The sequence below is a fragment of the Balaenoptera ricei genome, chromosome 12 (assembly GCF_028023285.1).
Source record: "Balaenoptera ricei isolate mBalRic1 chromosome 12, mBalRic1.hap2, whole genome shotgun sequence".
Lineage (NCBI taxonomy): Eukaryota > Metazoa > Chordata > Mammalia > Artiodactyla > Balaenopteridae > Balaenoptera > Balaenoptera ricei.
In genome coordinates, this window is record NC_082650.1 from 9,852,302 (window position 1) to 9,865,019 (window position 12,718).

General features: G+C 51.5%; 1 protein-coding gene across 4 annotated transcripts in view; it reads right to left on the bottom strand.

Annotated features, from left to right (window-relative positions):
* The window catches only part of ZDHHC14 (zinc finger DHHC-type palmitoyltransferase 14), a 273,468-nt gene that overhangs the window by 29,524 nt on the left and 231,226 nt on the right, over positions 1-12,718 (bottom strand). For all 4 annotated transcript variants that reach the window (XM_059940929.1, XM_059940927.1, XM_059940928.1 and 1 more), the window contains exon 5: positions 9,973-10,021. In XM_059940929.1, coding sequence (XP_059796912.1) covers positions 9,973-10,021 — 49 coding nt within the window. The remainder of the gene's footprint in view (positions 1-9,972; positions 10,022-12,718) is intronic.

Below are 12,718 nucleotides of genomic sequence, written 5' to 3' on the forward strand. Positions count from 1 at the left end.
TGCCCCCTTTCTGACAGCACCCAGGCCGACTCCAAGCCTTCTACCAAATTCCACTAAAACAGAACGATGTCCATTAGGCTGTGGGTGCCTGTCAGACGGTGCCTTGAAATAAGCGCAAACTGGGGGGGGAAAACGGCTTTCTGTCCAAAGCCTCCACCGTGTAGAATCAGTTACCGTTTGATGTACCAATCGTCCTTCTCGTTTTGGGAGAGCCGAAAAATGTCATAATTAGAAATGAGTGTAACCCTTTGAAATGGACGCTAATGCTGCTACAATGAAGTGAGGTTAGTGGGCAGACGTCCCCTCCTCCTGCTGGCCCTGTTCCTGAGGGGCTTCAGCTCCCTGAACCCCAGAAGTCTGCGAGGCGGGCCCGGCCATGTGGCTTCCCTGACTCTGTGTGACCAGTGACATTTCCTAAGAGGCTGGAACATTTCACTTCAGGCTCCCGGTTTTTTCCTGCTTCCGTATCTCACGCAATAACCACAGACGACCCTAAAGACAGTCCAGGCTGACGTGGAGGTTCCGTGTGCGACCTCCTAGATTCTGTTTGTAAATGTAGCTCAGAACAAGCTTATTTCTCCCCAGACCAATGCTAGCTGTCTCCCTTTTCTGCTGTGCCCGTTTCCCCGGGTCACCTAGGGCTCAGACCCCCTTCCTCCCCCTCTCCTCCCAGGTCCTATCTGACTGCAGAGCTCCCAGCGGATCTGTCCCTTTGTCACCGATTTCAATTTCAGGGTCTTTCCTTTGCAAACATCTCCTCACTACCTCACTCCGTTGTGTCCCTTGCTTCAAGGTGAGTATGCTTAAAACAGAACAAGAACAAAAAGCAGCTTGATTATGTCGTTCGCCTGCCAAAAATCACGGCCGGTCCCCCGGTGTCCAGGGGAAGAAGCTTGCTCGCTCCTTCACTGGTATTCAGTGCTGTTGGGACCTGCTTCCCGGGAGCGATCGGTCGTGACCCCCACCCCCAGTCAGGGCTCAGCCATCACAGCACCGTCCCCCATCCCCACCGTGTGTGTGTGTGTGTGTGTCTGTGTGTGTCTGTAAGAGTATCCGGGTGCTGACACCATCAGGGCTCCCGGCGCCCACCCTGCGAACCTTGCCGAGTGAAAGAGTGAACACAAGCCTGGCTCCAGCCCTCCAGACGGCCTGCTCTCCCCTACACAACCTACACACCCCAGGCCTCTCCCCTACACACCCTACACACCCCAGGCCTCTCCCCTACACACCCTACACACCCCAGGCCTCTCCCCTACACACCCTACACACCCCACACACCCCAGGCCTCTCCCCTACACACTCTACACACCCCAGGCCTCTCCCCTACACACCCTACACACCCCAGGTCTCTCCCCTACACACCCTACACACCCGCCAGGCCTCTCCCCTACACACCCTACACACCCCAGGCCTCTCCCCTACACACCCTACACACCCCAGGCCTCTCCCCTACACACCCTACACACCCCAGGCCTCTCCCCTACACACCCTACACACCCCAGACCTCTCCCCTACACACCCTACACACCCGCCAGGCCTCTCCCCTACACACCCTACACACCCCAGGCCTCTCCCCTACACACCCTACACACCCCAGGCCTCTCCCCTACACACCCTACACCCGCCAGGCCTCTCCCCTACACACCCTACACACCCCAGGCCTCTCCCCTACACACCCTACACACCCCACACACCCCAGGCCTCTCCCCTACACACTCTACACACCCCAGGCCTCTCCCCTACACACCCTACACACCCCAGGCCTCTCCCCTACACACCCTACACCCGCCAGGCCTCTCCCCTACACACCCTACACACCCCAGGCCTCTCCCCTACACACCCTACACACCCCAGGCCTCTCCCCTACACACCCTACACCCACCAGGCCTCTCCCCTACACACCCTACACACCCCAGGCCTCTCCCCTACACAACCTACACACCCCAGGCCTCTCCCCTACACACCCTACACACCCCAGGCCTCTCCCCTACACACCCTACACACCCCACACACCCCAGGCCTCTCCCATACACACTCTACACACCCCAGGCCTCTCCCCTACACACCCTACACACCCCAGGCCTCTCCCCTACACACCCTACACACCCCAGGCCTCTCCCCTACACACCCTACACACCCCAGGCCTCTCCCCTACACACCCTACACACCCCAGGCCTCTCCCCTACACACCCTACACACCCCAGGCCTCTCCCCTACACAACCTACACACCCCAGGCCTCTCCCCTACACACCCTACACACCCCAGGCCTCTCCCCTACACACCCTACACACCCCAGGCCTCTCCCCTACACACCCTACACACCCCAGGCCTCTCCCCTACACACCCTACACCCGCCAGGCCTCTCCCCTACACACCCTACACCCGCCAGGCCTCTCCCCTACACACCCTACACACCCCAGGCCTCTCCCCTACACACCCTAAACACCCCAGGCCTCTCCCCTACACACCCTACACCCGCCAGGCCTCTCCCCTACACACCCTACACACCCCAGGCCTCTCCCCTACACACCCTACACCCGCCAGGCCTCTCCCCTACACACCCTACACACCCCAGGCCTCTCCCCTACACACCCTACACACCCCAGGCCTCTCCCCTACACACCCTACACCCGCCAGGCCTCTCCCCTACACACCCTACACACCCCAGGCCTCTCCCCTACACACCCTACACACCCCACACACCCCAGGCCTCTCCCCTACACACCCTACACACCCCAGGCCTCTCCCCTACACACCCTACACACCCCAGGTCTCTCCCCTACACACCCTACACACCCCAGACCTCTCCCCTACACACCCTACACACCCGCCAGGCCTCTCCCCTACACACCCTACACACCCCAGGCCTCTCCCCTACACACCCTACACACCCCAGGCCTCTCCCCTACACACCCTACACCCGCCAGGCCTCTCCCCTACACACCCTACACACCCCAGGCCTCTCCCCTACACACCCTACACACCCCAGGCCTCTCCCCTACACACCCTACACACCCCAGGCCTCTCCCCTACACACCCTACACCCGCCAGGCCTCTCCCCTACACACCCTACACCCGCCAGGCCTCTCCCCTACACACCCTACACACCCCAGGCCTCTCCCCTACACACCCTACACACCCCAGGCCTCTCCCCTACACACCCTACACCCGCCAGGCCTCTCCCCTACACACCCTACACACCCCAGGCCTCTCCCCTACACACCCTACACACCCCACACACCCCAGGCCTCTCCCCTACACACCCTACACACCCCAGGCCTCTCCCCTACACACCCTACACCCGCCAGGCCTCTCCCCTACACACCCTACACACCCCAGGCCTCTCCCCTACACACCCTACACACCCCACACACCCCAGGCCTCTCCCCTACACACCCTACACACCCCAGGCCTCTCCCCTACACACCCTACACCCGCCAGGCCTCTCCCCTACACACCCTACACACCCCAGGCCTCTCCCCTACACACCCTACACACCCCAGGGCTCTCCCCTACACACCCTACACACCCCAGGCCTCTCCCCTACACACCCTACACACCCCAGGCCTCTCCCCTACACACCCTACACACCCCACACACCCCAGGCCTCTCCCCTACACACTCTACACACCCCAGGCCTCTCCCCTACACACCCTACACCCGCCAGGCCTCTCCCCTACACACCCTACACCCGCCAGGCCTCTCCCCTACACACCCTACACCCGCCAGGCCTCTCCCCTACACACCCTACACACCCCAGGCCTCTCCCCTACACACCCTACACACCCCAGGCCTCTCCCCTCCGTGTCCCTGTTAGAACTCCACCTTTCCAGACCCTGTGCAAATGCCACCTGCCGCCTGTGGAAGCCTCCTGACTTCCCTGCAGGAGATGCAGCCTCCTTTTGGACCCCGCTCCTACCTCCAGTGCACGCTATGACATCTTTATGTCACTTAAGACTTATTCTGCTTGTAAGTAACCAGAGTCAGAGCTCAGATCTTGGCATCCACAGATGCTCGTTGAGAAGAATGAGTCACCCTGTGCTTCATCGCTCCTCTGGCCTCTGGTTGATGTGCTTTGAAGCTCAAGGCTGACGGATCGTTCTAGACTTTGTAACCCTGGCACGTTTTGGGCCCAGGTGGTGGGCATTCAGTATAATGATTTTGAAGGAGGCAGATGCTGAGTGGACCTCCTTCGTTGGACCTGCCTGGCTGGGTGGATTGAAGACCCAGTGCCATCCTTTTTGGAGAAGATTCTCCTTTTGTCTCTTTCCCCGGGGAAGGCCAGGGGGGCCCTTGAAAGCCCAGGCAGCCACCCCACTTCTCACTGAACCCCAGAAGCCCGCACCCCGCTGCCCGTGCTTCTCTGATGCAGAGATGAAAGGGAAGAAATGGCCACAGTCACGGGAAGCCAGTACAGGAAACGGGAGGTGGAGAGGGAGCAGGAAGAAGAGGACGGAGGATGGTCCAGGGGCTCTGAGGCTGGACGTGCTCTTGCCAAGGGTGACCCTGGTGGCCGAACGTCCTTCCCCTTCCCCACCACAGCCTAGGAAGGGCCTGCTCAGTGCCCGCAAGCGAGCCAGAGCCAGGCGTTCTACCCACAGCCACTTACGACGTTTCCTCCCTGCCCCCTCCCGCTCCTTCTCACCTGTGTCTCCTTCCCACCTCCTCCCGGAAAGTTAGTAGAAGGGAAGACATCATAAAGATCAGAGCAGAAATAAATGAAATAGAAACGAAGAAAACAATGGCAAAGATCAATGAAACTAAAAGCTGGTTCTTTGAGAAGATAAACAAAATTGATAACCCTTTAGCCAGACTCATCAAGAAAAAAAGGGAGAGGACTCAGATCAATAAAATTAGAAATGAAAAAGAAGTAACAACTGACACCGCAGAAATACAAAAGATCATAGGAGACTACTACAAGCAACTCTATGCCAATAAAATGGACAACCTGGAAGAAATGGACAAATTCTTAGAAAGGTACAACCTTCTAAGACTGAACCAGGAAGACATAGAAAATATGAACAGACCAATCACAAGTAATGAAATTAAAACTGCGATTAAAAATCTTCCAACAAACAGAAGTCCAGGACCAGATGGCTGGTCACAGGCGAATTGTATCAAACATTTAGAGAAGAGCTAACACCCATCCTTCTCAAACTCTTCCACGCTGGAACTAGACACCATCCCCTGGACACCTGGCTCACTTCCTGAATGAGCTGGTTGATGCCTTTCTGCTATAAAGTCCTGCTGGTTGCATGTGGGCCTGATGAAGAGCTTTTAGTTTATCAATGTTCCCATCATTCATGGCAGTATTTCTGATAAGGAGTCCTGGCTAATTAGCCATTTTTGTTTCTAATCTCTCCTATTTCACCAACGACAACTTTTTGAGTTGGATATTTTGTAGATTAAATCCACGGTGAGAAACCTTTGCCTGTGCCCCCATTTGTCATCAAAATATTTTTGTATTATTGTCACGAGATCAGATTGGAGGCCACTGAAGCATTTTAAATATATTTTCTTGCCCGAGAACACTCCGCAGGGGTCACTTGCAAAGGCTGCTCTGGACTTTCCTGGGCTCGGGCAATTCAGCCAGAAAACCTCCTCTTGTTTTAAGAACTTGGTACTTTGCAGATTCTTGCACAGACTGCAGGTCCGGAGCGGACGAGCCGTGGGCGGCGCTGCCATCATCAGAGGACGGCTTCTGTGAGTGTGAAACATCACAGATCAGTCTCATCCATCATAAATCGACCACCTCAAAAGAGACTCCCAAACTCTTAGGGCCTCAGCAGCGGAAGGGAGCTTAGAGCTACTGAGTTTAATATTTATCTGATGCTAGAATCTCCTACCACCCTGACCAGCAGGATGCGTCCTCTTTTGGAGTGCCACTGTCCCTGTGACCTGTCCTCCCCAGGCCATGCCATTCCTGAGCAGCCCCCGGGGTTAGCGCACCTTTCTCGGGAGCTAAAAGCTGCCCCTTAGAAGCTTCCACCCGGCCATCTCCATGGCACCTCCAAAGCCACACAGGTGTCCAGAGGAAAAGCAGGAGCCAGAAATACTGAACAGGCATCCTGATGGGACCCAACCTTACTTATCACACATATGTTATCCCTTATAACCAGAACTCATTTTTTCAAAAATACGTCACAACCCAGTAGAACCTAAAGCATACATTTTCTTCTGGAATATGAATTTATGATAAAGCATCAGAACTCAGCACTTCTTAATAGACTCACTCAATAAGAGGGCATCTTCCCCAAAGCATGAATTTAAACAGAAAACACGTGGCCAGAACAGACTGTCTTAGGTCTTCACACCATTGACTGGGGAGAGGTGTTACAGGCACACACAAAATGTTTCTGTGCTTTGTAATTAAAAAACGCAGCACTTTGCTTTCGTATGGGTGGGTCTGCCATTCCTGAAATTCTCCACTGCTTCCAAAGAAAATAAAGAAGATCCGGGTTGGGAGCGTTGCCCAGACCGCTCACGTTGCCTCCCTGCTCCTCCCTCCCTACTGGCAGCTTTTCTTCACATTCTCCCGAGCCTTGCTCTTGGTTCTGCTTTATTCCGAGAGAGGAATGGAGTGGTTTTATCAGAGGGTCTCTATGTTGGCTGGGCAGCTCCCCGGGATATTTTGGCTTCAGCTTTAGGTCACCTTTTTCCAGGCAGGAGCCCAGCCTGACAGTGGATCAGGAGGTGCCACAAAACCAAGTGGGGACCAAGTCAGCAGGAGGAAAGTTACATAATAACTTTATCTACTAAATTGTGAAGGGTTGGCTAATTCGACAAGGACCTCATGGGGCATTCTGTTAGCATTTTCAACCTGAACTCAGGGCAGGAGATATATGTGTGTGTATGTATTCTTCTATATGTGTATGTATACACATATATATACACATGTATGTGCATATATGTATGTATATATACACATACACACATATACATATATGTGTATGTATACTTATGTGTGTGTGTATATATATATTATATATATATATTTTAAAGCCCATCCATTTTTGTCTCCCACCCCCTCTCTCCTAGATTAACAGAAAGGGCAGAAAGGGAAGGGAGGGAATTCACAGTCAACTCAAGAAGTGACCTGGTGACTTCTAGTGAGCTTCCTGGATGGGCTCAGAGAGAGATCCTCTCAAACCCACCTGCACTTGAGTGCCTGATTCCTGGGTACATCCTACCTGAAGGCCTGTGGGGTTGACAGGACAATGGCCTCCCCAAAGATGCCCTAATCCCTAGCAGCTGTGAATACATTATCCACATGGCAAAGGGGAGTCTTTAGATTGAAGGTCATTGGCCTTGAGATGGGGAGATTTTCCTGAATGATCTGGATGCGGCCACTGTTTAAAAGCAGAAAGCCTTTCTGGCTGAGGTCAGAGAGGTGAGCGGAAGAGGCAGGAGAGACTCAGAGCGTGAGAGGGATTTGATCCCCTGTTACTGGCCTTGAAGAGGAAGGGAGGAGTCAGGGAACAGAGCAAGGAAAGGGGCCCTCGGTCCTACACCCCATGAGTTCAGTCAACTACCTGAATGAGCCGGAAGAGGATTCTCCCCTGAGACTTCAGATAAGAATCCAGGCTGGCGACACCTTGGTTTCAGCCTGGGACCCAGAGAAGAAATCAGCCGAGCCTACTGGGCTTCTGACCTACAGAACCGGGTGATAATAAATTTATGTTGCTTTAAGCCTCTTTTTTTGTAGCTATTTGTTACAACAGCAACAGGAAGCTAATAGAGCCGGCACGTGCCAGAGCAGTGCTGGGAAAGGCCCTGGCCCGGATGTGCCAGGGTGCCCCGCAGCTGTGTCTGGAGGCTGTAAGGGGCCTGACACGCACTCAGAGCAGGTTGTGTTGCCACAGCTGCAGCTGCCAAGCTTCTGAATGTGGAGGACATGCCTGGATAACACCTGTAAAAGGGAAAAATGCCTGGCTGTTGGTTGAGAGGCTCAGCCCTGGGTATGGCAGCACTGTTTGGAAAGGCAGTGGCTGAGATTCGTATGAGCTTTCAAGAACCGCGCCATAGGAGAAACTCTTTACCTCTACTTGAGAATGATATTTCAAGGGAAAATAAGTTAAAATTTGCTCGGAAACAAGTAAGAGCATTTCTCTCCTTCGTCCCCTTTCCACACGAACAGCACAGTTTGCACATCACTCAGACACACTGTCACTCCTTCTCTCAGCAACGTTTGTCTGCTCCCCTTACTGGAGAACGCAATGCTCTTGATTACACAGACTATGAGCACAGCCAGACCAGGAGAACAAGCAGACGTGTGCTCTAGAAGGACGTTCTGGCAGAGCTGCCCATCGCGTATATTGCCACACGGTCGTCCAGCACGGGCCCAAGGTCTCAGGAAAGGCACAGGTGCCCGGGACGGGAGGGGAGGTGGCTAAGCCTGCCACACTCTTGAGGCTTCAGAAAGCATTCCAGCTGGCAGCCCAGACCTCAGTGCCGGTTCTGAGCTGCATTCATAAAACTTAACAAGACCAGCATGTTTTCATGATGGAACTGATTTCCTGCAAGACTTAGACGAGCCTCTTCTTCAGGGAAGAAAAGACAAGGCTTGGCTGTAAGCTATGCCAAAGCAACATGCCTTGAAAACCGAAGGACACAGAGAAGGGATGATGGTGGAGGATGGTTATCCCTGGCAGGGTTGGGGAGGGAAACGAAGGATGGCATTTCCCATGGGACCTGCTTTTAGCAGCCACCAATGCTGAGAATTTCATTCCCAGCACAACCTGTCCTTCTGGCCAACTTCTAGCTAACTCTAGCTTCTCAGATCATTAACAGAAGACAGGACATACCTGTGAAGTGTACTCTCCAAGAGCCTTTGTACATCTTCATCTGTCCCTGTCCCCTTTTTAAGAGATTAGCAGCTGACTACAGAATCTGTAGTAGCCGCCAAAATTCTGTGCTGCCCATGAACACAGAGGCACCAAAAAGGAGGCACTTTATACCGCGTGTGTGTGTGTGTGTGTGTGTGTGTGTGTGTGTGTGTGTATACATATATGGGGCCACATGTACTCATCACACACACACCAGCTTCCAGGGACATGGGCTGGTTTATTTTAACAGCTAAATGATGCACATGATATGTATATCTTAGCAGAGTTCTTCATTCTTTAAGAATTCTCTACCACAAGATGAGGATTACTCCTGGGAGTGACAAGGAGTTCAAGTCCAGTCTAACTGGTTATGTGAAGAAAGAGAGGTGGGTCCCAGGTGGAGCCAGGTCAATGGGTCCAGCTGGCCGACTCTACACCAATTAGTGTCAAACCTAGGGGGACAGGAGAGACAGTGGGAGCCCATTCAAGCACTTAATGGGTGAAATTTTTCTTTCAAGAACTTCAAAATACTATGCTACATGCCCATATATACTGTTTGGGAGGATGTGATGAATCCAAATGACTTGAGACTGACCATCTTCAATCCATTCAGGGCTATGCAAAGGTGTTCTGTTCCTACAAATAAATACGGGGTTAACCATACCGCCCAGGGGAACACCGAACTGTGCCCCCAGAGAGAACCCACACAGAGGGTCTGAGGATCCCCATGTGGTGACTGCACCAAGACGGGACCCACACAGGGGCATCTGTAAATATTCTGTAGGGACCAGCTGCTGATCAAAATGAAGTCAGTTGGAACTCAGCCTGACTTCTCCCCAGACCAACATGATGTAACGCAAATCAGTGTGGGTTTCTGGGGGTGGGCAAGAATTCACACTTAGTTTTCTAGTGAAAGAGCACTTCAATTTAAACAAGGCTAAATGAGTCACTTAGAGGTTCAAGCATTCAGTGGCTGTTACTCACACAAGTGAGTATTAGGGAGTTCTTTGGATACTTTACAGAAGGAAAGGGAACACGATTTATGAGAAGGAAAGCCAAGGCACAAGGTGAAGAGGTTATTGAGTAGAAGGCCGGTCCAATACTTAACACGTTAGCATTGTAAAAAACAACAGCCAGAAAGGATATCTTGCAGGACTGTCCTTAAGAGCATTTAGGAATCCTGCTTGCTGTGAACCTGTGGGAATGAAAGCAGAATTTAGTATTCAAACATCACCTCCAGAAAACAGCCTTCAGGCTGAAAGCTCTCTCATCTACATAAAAATAATAGGTGTCTAAAGAGCAATTAAATAATTACATTTTGTAGTTCTGTAGAACCCAGTGCACTGATCAGAGACTGAGATTCCACTGAAGCTATTCAACAAGAAAATGGCAGATTCATAAGCAGACCCAACATCTGCAGGATATTTTTTCAATAAAAGCAGATGGATGTCTGCATACTTTCCCATAAATTATAGTTCTGATTACTCCTTTGTTTTCCTCATTTTAATGGGAAAACAGAATACTGTATGCTATTTTTTTCTCTTCTTTTATGAAAGACTGTTTTCCCAAAGTTTGTTAACTTTTGACCCTGGGCATCCTGTAAACTAGGCTACGTATAAAAGATGTCTTTCTCTGCATCCCAGAGTAAACAAACTCACAAAGCTGAAGTTTATTACTGATTCCTTCTGGGTTTGAGACATATTAATATGAACTGTCTGCACAAGAAAACATGTCTTCAGGGGCCTGAGTAAAGATGCATCTGACAAGAAGCGATTTTTATTTTATGTATTGGCGTTAAATGCTTTTTAAAAAGGAAAGCCCTCACGGAGGAGCTCTTGGTGGTCCCACCTTGGGGTGGCGAGGCTGGGTCCATGGGTTTTGGGGACAAACTCTGGCCCTGGGGCGGCTGTGAGATAAGCAGGGAGGACAGATGCCATGGGACCGGTTCTAGCGCACCTCCGTGGCCTTGTCTGCTGGCGAGGCTGCAATGTGGGAGAGAGAGGCAGGGCCCCAGACTCCTCTGTGTAACTGGAGGCCAGGCTGGCTACTGGGAGGCTAAGGTTGGGACGGCTCCAGTTCTTCCTCGAGCTCCCATCCCCTCTGTGCCCACGGGCCACCGCGGAAGCACGAGGATGTGCCGTTTGCTAGGATGCCAACCGGTGGGAGAGCTAACGAGGAAAGGTGTTCTCTTCCATCCCTGCTAGGCCAGGAGGGTGAAGCCAGCACGTGGACAGATCTTAGAGCAAACACAATCTTGAGGCAAAAGGAGGGACGAAAAGAAATGATTTCTCTTTCCCTACTGAACCCAAATTGCATCGCTTTCCCCGACTCTGCTTCCAGATGTCACCTTGCCAGCAATCTCTGTGACCGCGGGCTTCCTCCCCGGCCACCCCTCGCTGTCCTGTGTCCCCTCTCAGAGCCCACTTCCTGGCAGGGAGGACTCAGGGAACAGTCCCCCAGCTGCTTTCAAACAGCTCTCTGCCTTTGCCAAGGCTTCCAGAATCTTAGGGGGATCACAGAGCCTCGTAAAACCTCTTGCCCTTCCTGAGAGCAAATGGGGGGTCAGGCGGGCTTGTTCAGTGGGGGTTGTAGTGAGGATGCCGAAGCAGGGGAGAGGAAAACTTTTATTTGCTTCTGTCCAAAACAGTTGGGTAACTTGCAGGCAGATAAGTTCAGAATGCTTTTTTTGTGGAAGACTGGATTACCAGTACATCAGCATAAACTACAGCAAGCTCCATTTTGCCGAAACTACGGGGAGTAAAACTTTAGAGGAGATGAAAAATGCCACTGTGGTGGCAGGCGTCGCTGTGTGTGCCTCTGCGTGTGTTTGTGTTCCCAGAGTTTATGTGCGAGGCTGAGCAAGTGAAAACTGCTTGATATCCAGAATGTAGGGGCAAGGCCATAAATGAATGTGACTGTAGATAGATAGACAGATAGGTAGATAGGCATTTTGAAGTTGCTAAAGATGATATAAGATGTAATGTTAAATATACATATATATTTAAGATATAAGATGTTAAAGACTATTTTTCAGTGTCATAAATATGCTGGAATATCAGTACTTCTGTCTTCTCTAGTTGTGTAAGCAACTGCTTCTACTGTCTATTAACACATACATAGGACCCTAGTTACACTTTTGCCATTTTGAGACTCTGAAAATAGAACAGGTGCCTCGGCAGAGTGCTGCGGCATCCTTCCCAGGAGGTGTGGAAGGGGTCTCTAATGAACGTTAATCCTCTTCTACCCATCCCACCAAGTTATGGTTCTCAAGCATGTATTACAAATTTGTGTCACGTTCAGATAAAAGGATTTCAGTCAGAAAGAATGGGAACTAGGATTTTAAATGCCTAAGAAAATTTGGGATAGGCCATTCATGTCCAAAATTGACCAATACTTAAAAAGAACTGATGTTAAACTTTCCATACCAGCCGCTTCCCCCAGCCCCCGTACAAACCCCACCAAGAGAGCAGCGGGGAGAATGTGTGCGTCTAAGTTCAGCCTTAGCACACTGTGGTTTCAGCACTGCTGCAGGGAAGCAAGTGAGGCGTGTGTCCAGGTACTTCTGGAAACATTCCACAGAGAGGCTCTGTACTTGCTAATGGGCGGGTGTACTTCAGGAATGTGGACAGAGGCCATGCTGATCTTTAATGTTGCTAATGGAACTGTAATGGAAGTTTAAGGCTCACATTTATAGGTCAAAGCCAAGTGGCTTCCTTCTCATCACTCCCTATTACAGGAAAGTGAGGGGCCAGGAAATGGAAGAAATTCAAAGTTATGACCTCAGGAAGGGTAATGAAAAATGCCATTTGCTTAGGCAAATATATATTAAAGTCATTTATAGCCACACTTCATTTTTAATAAAGTTGCTTCCTTCATATGCCAGGGGTAGCTT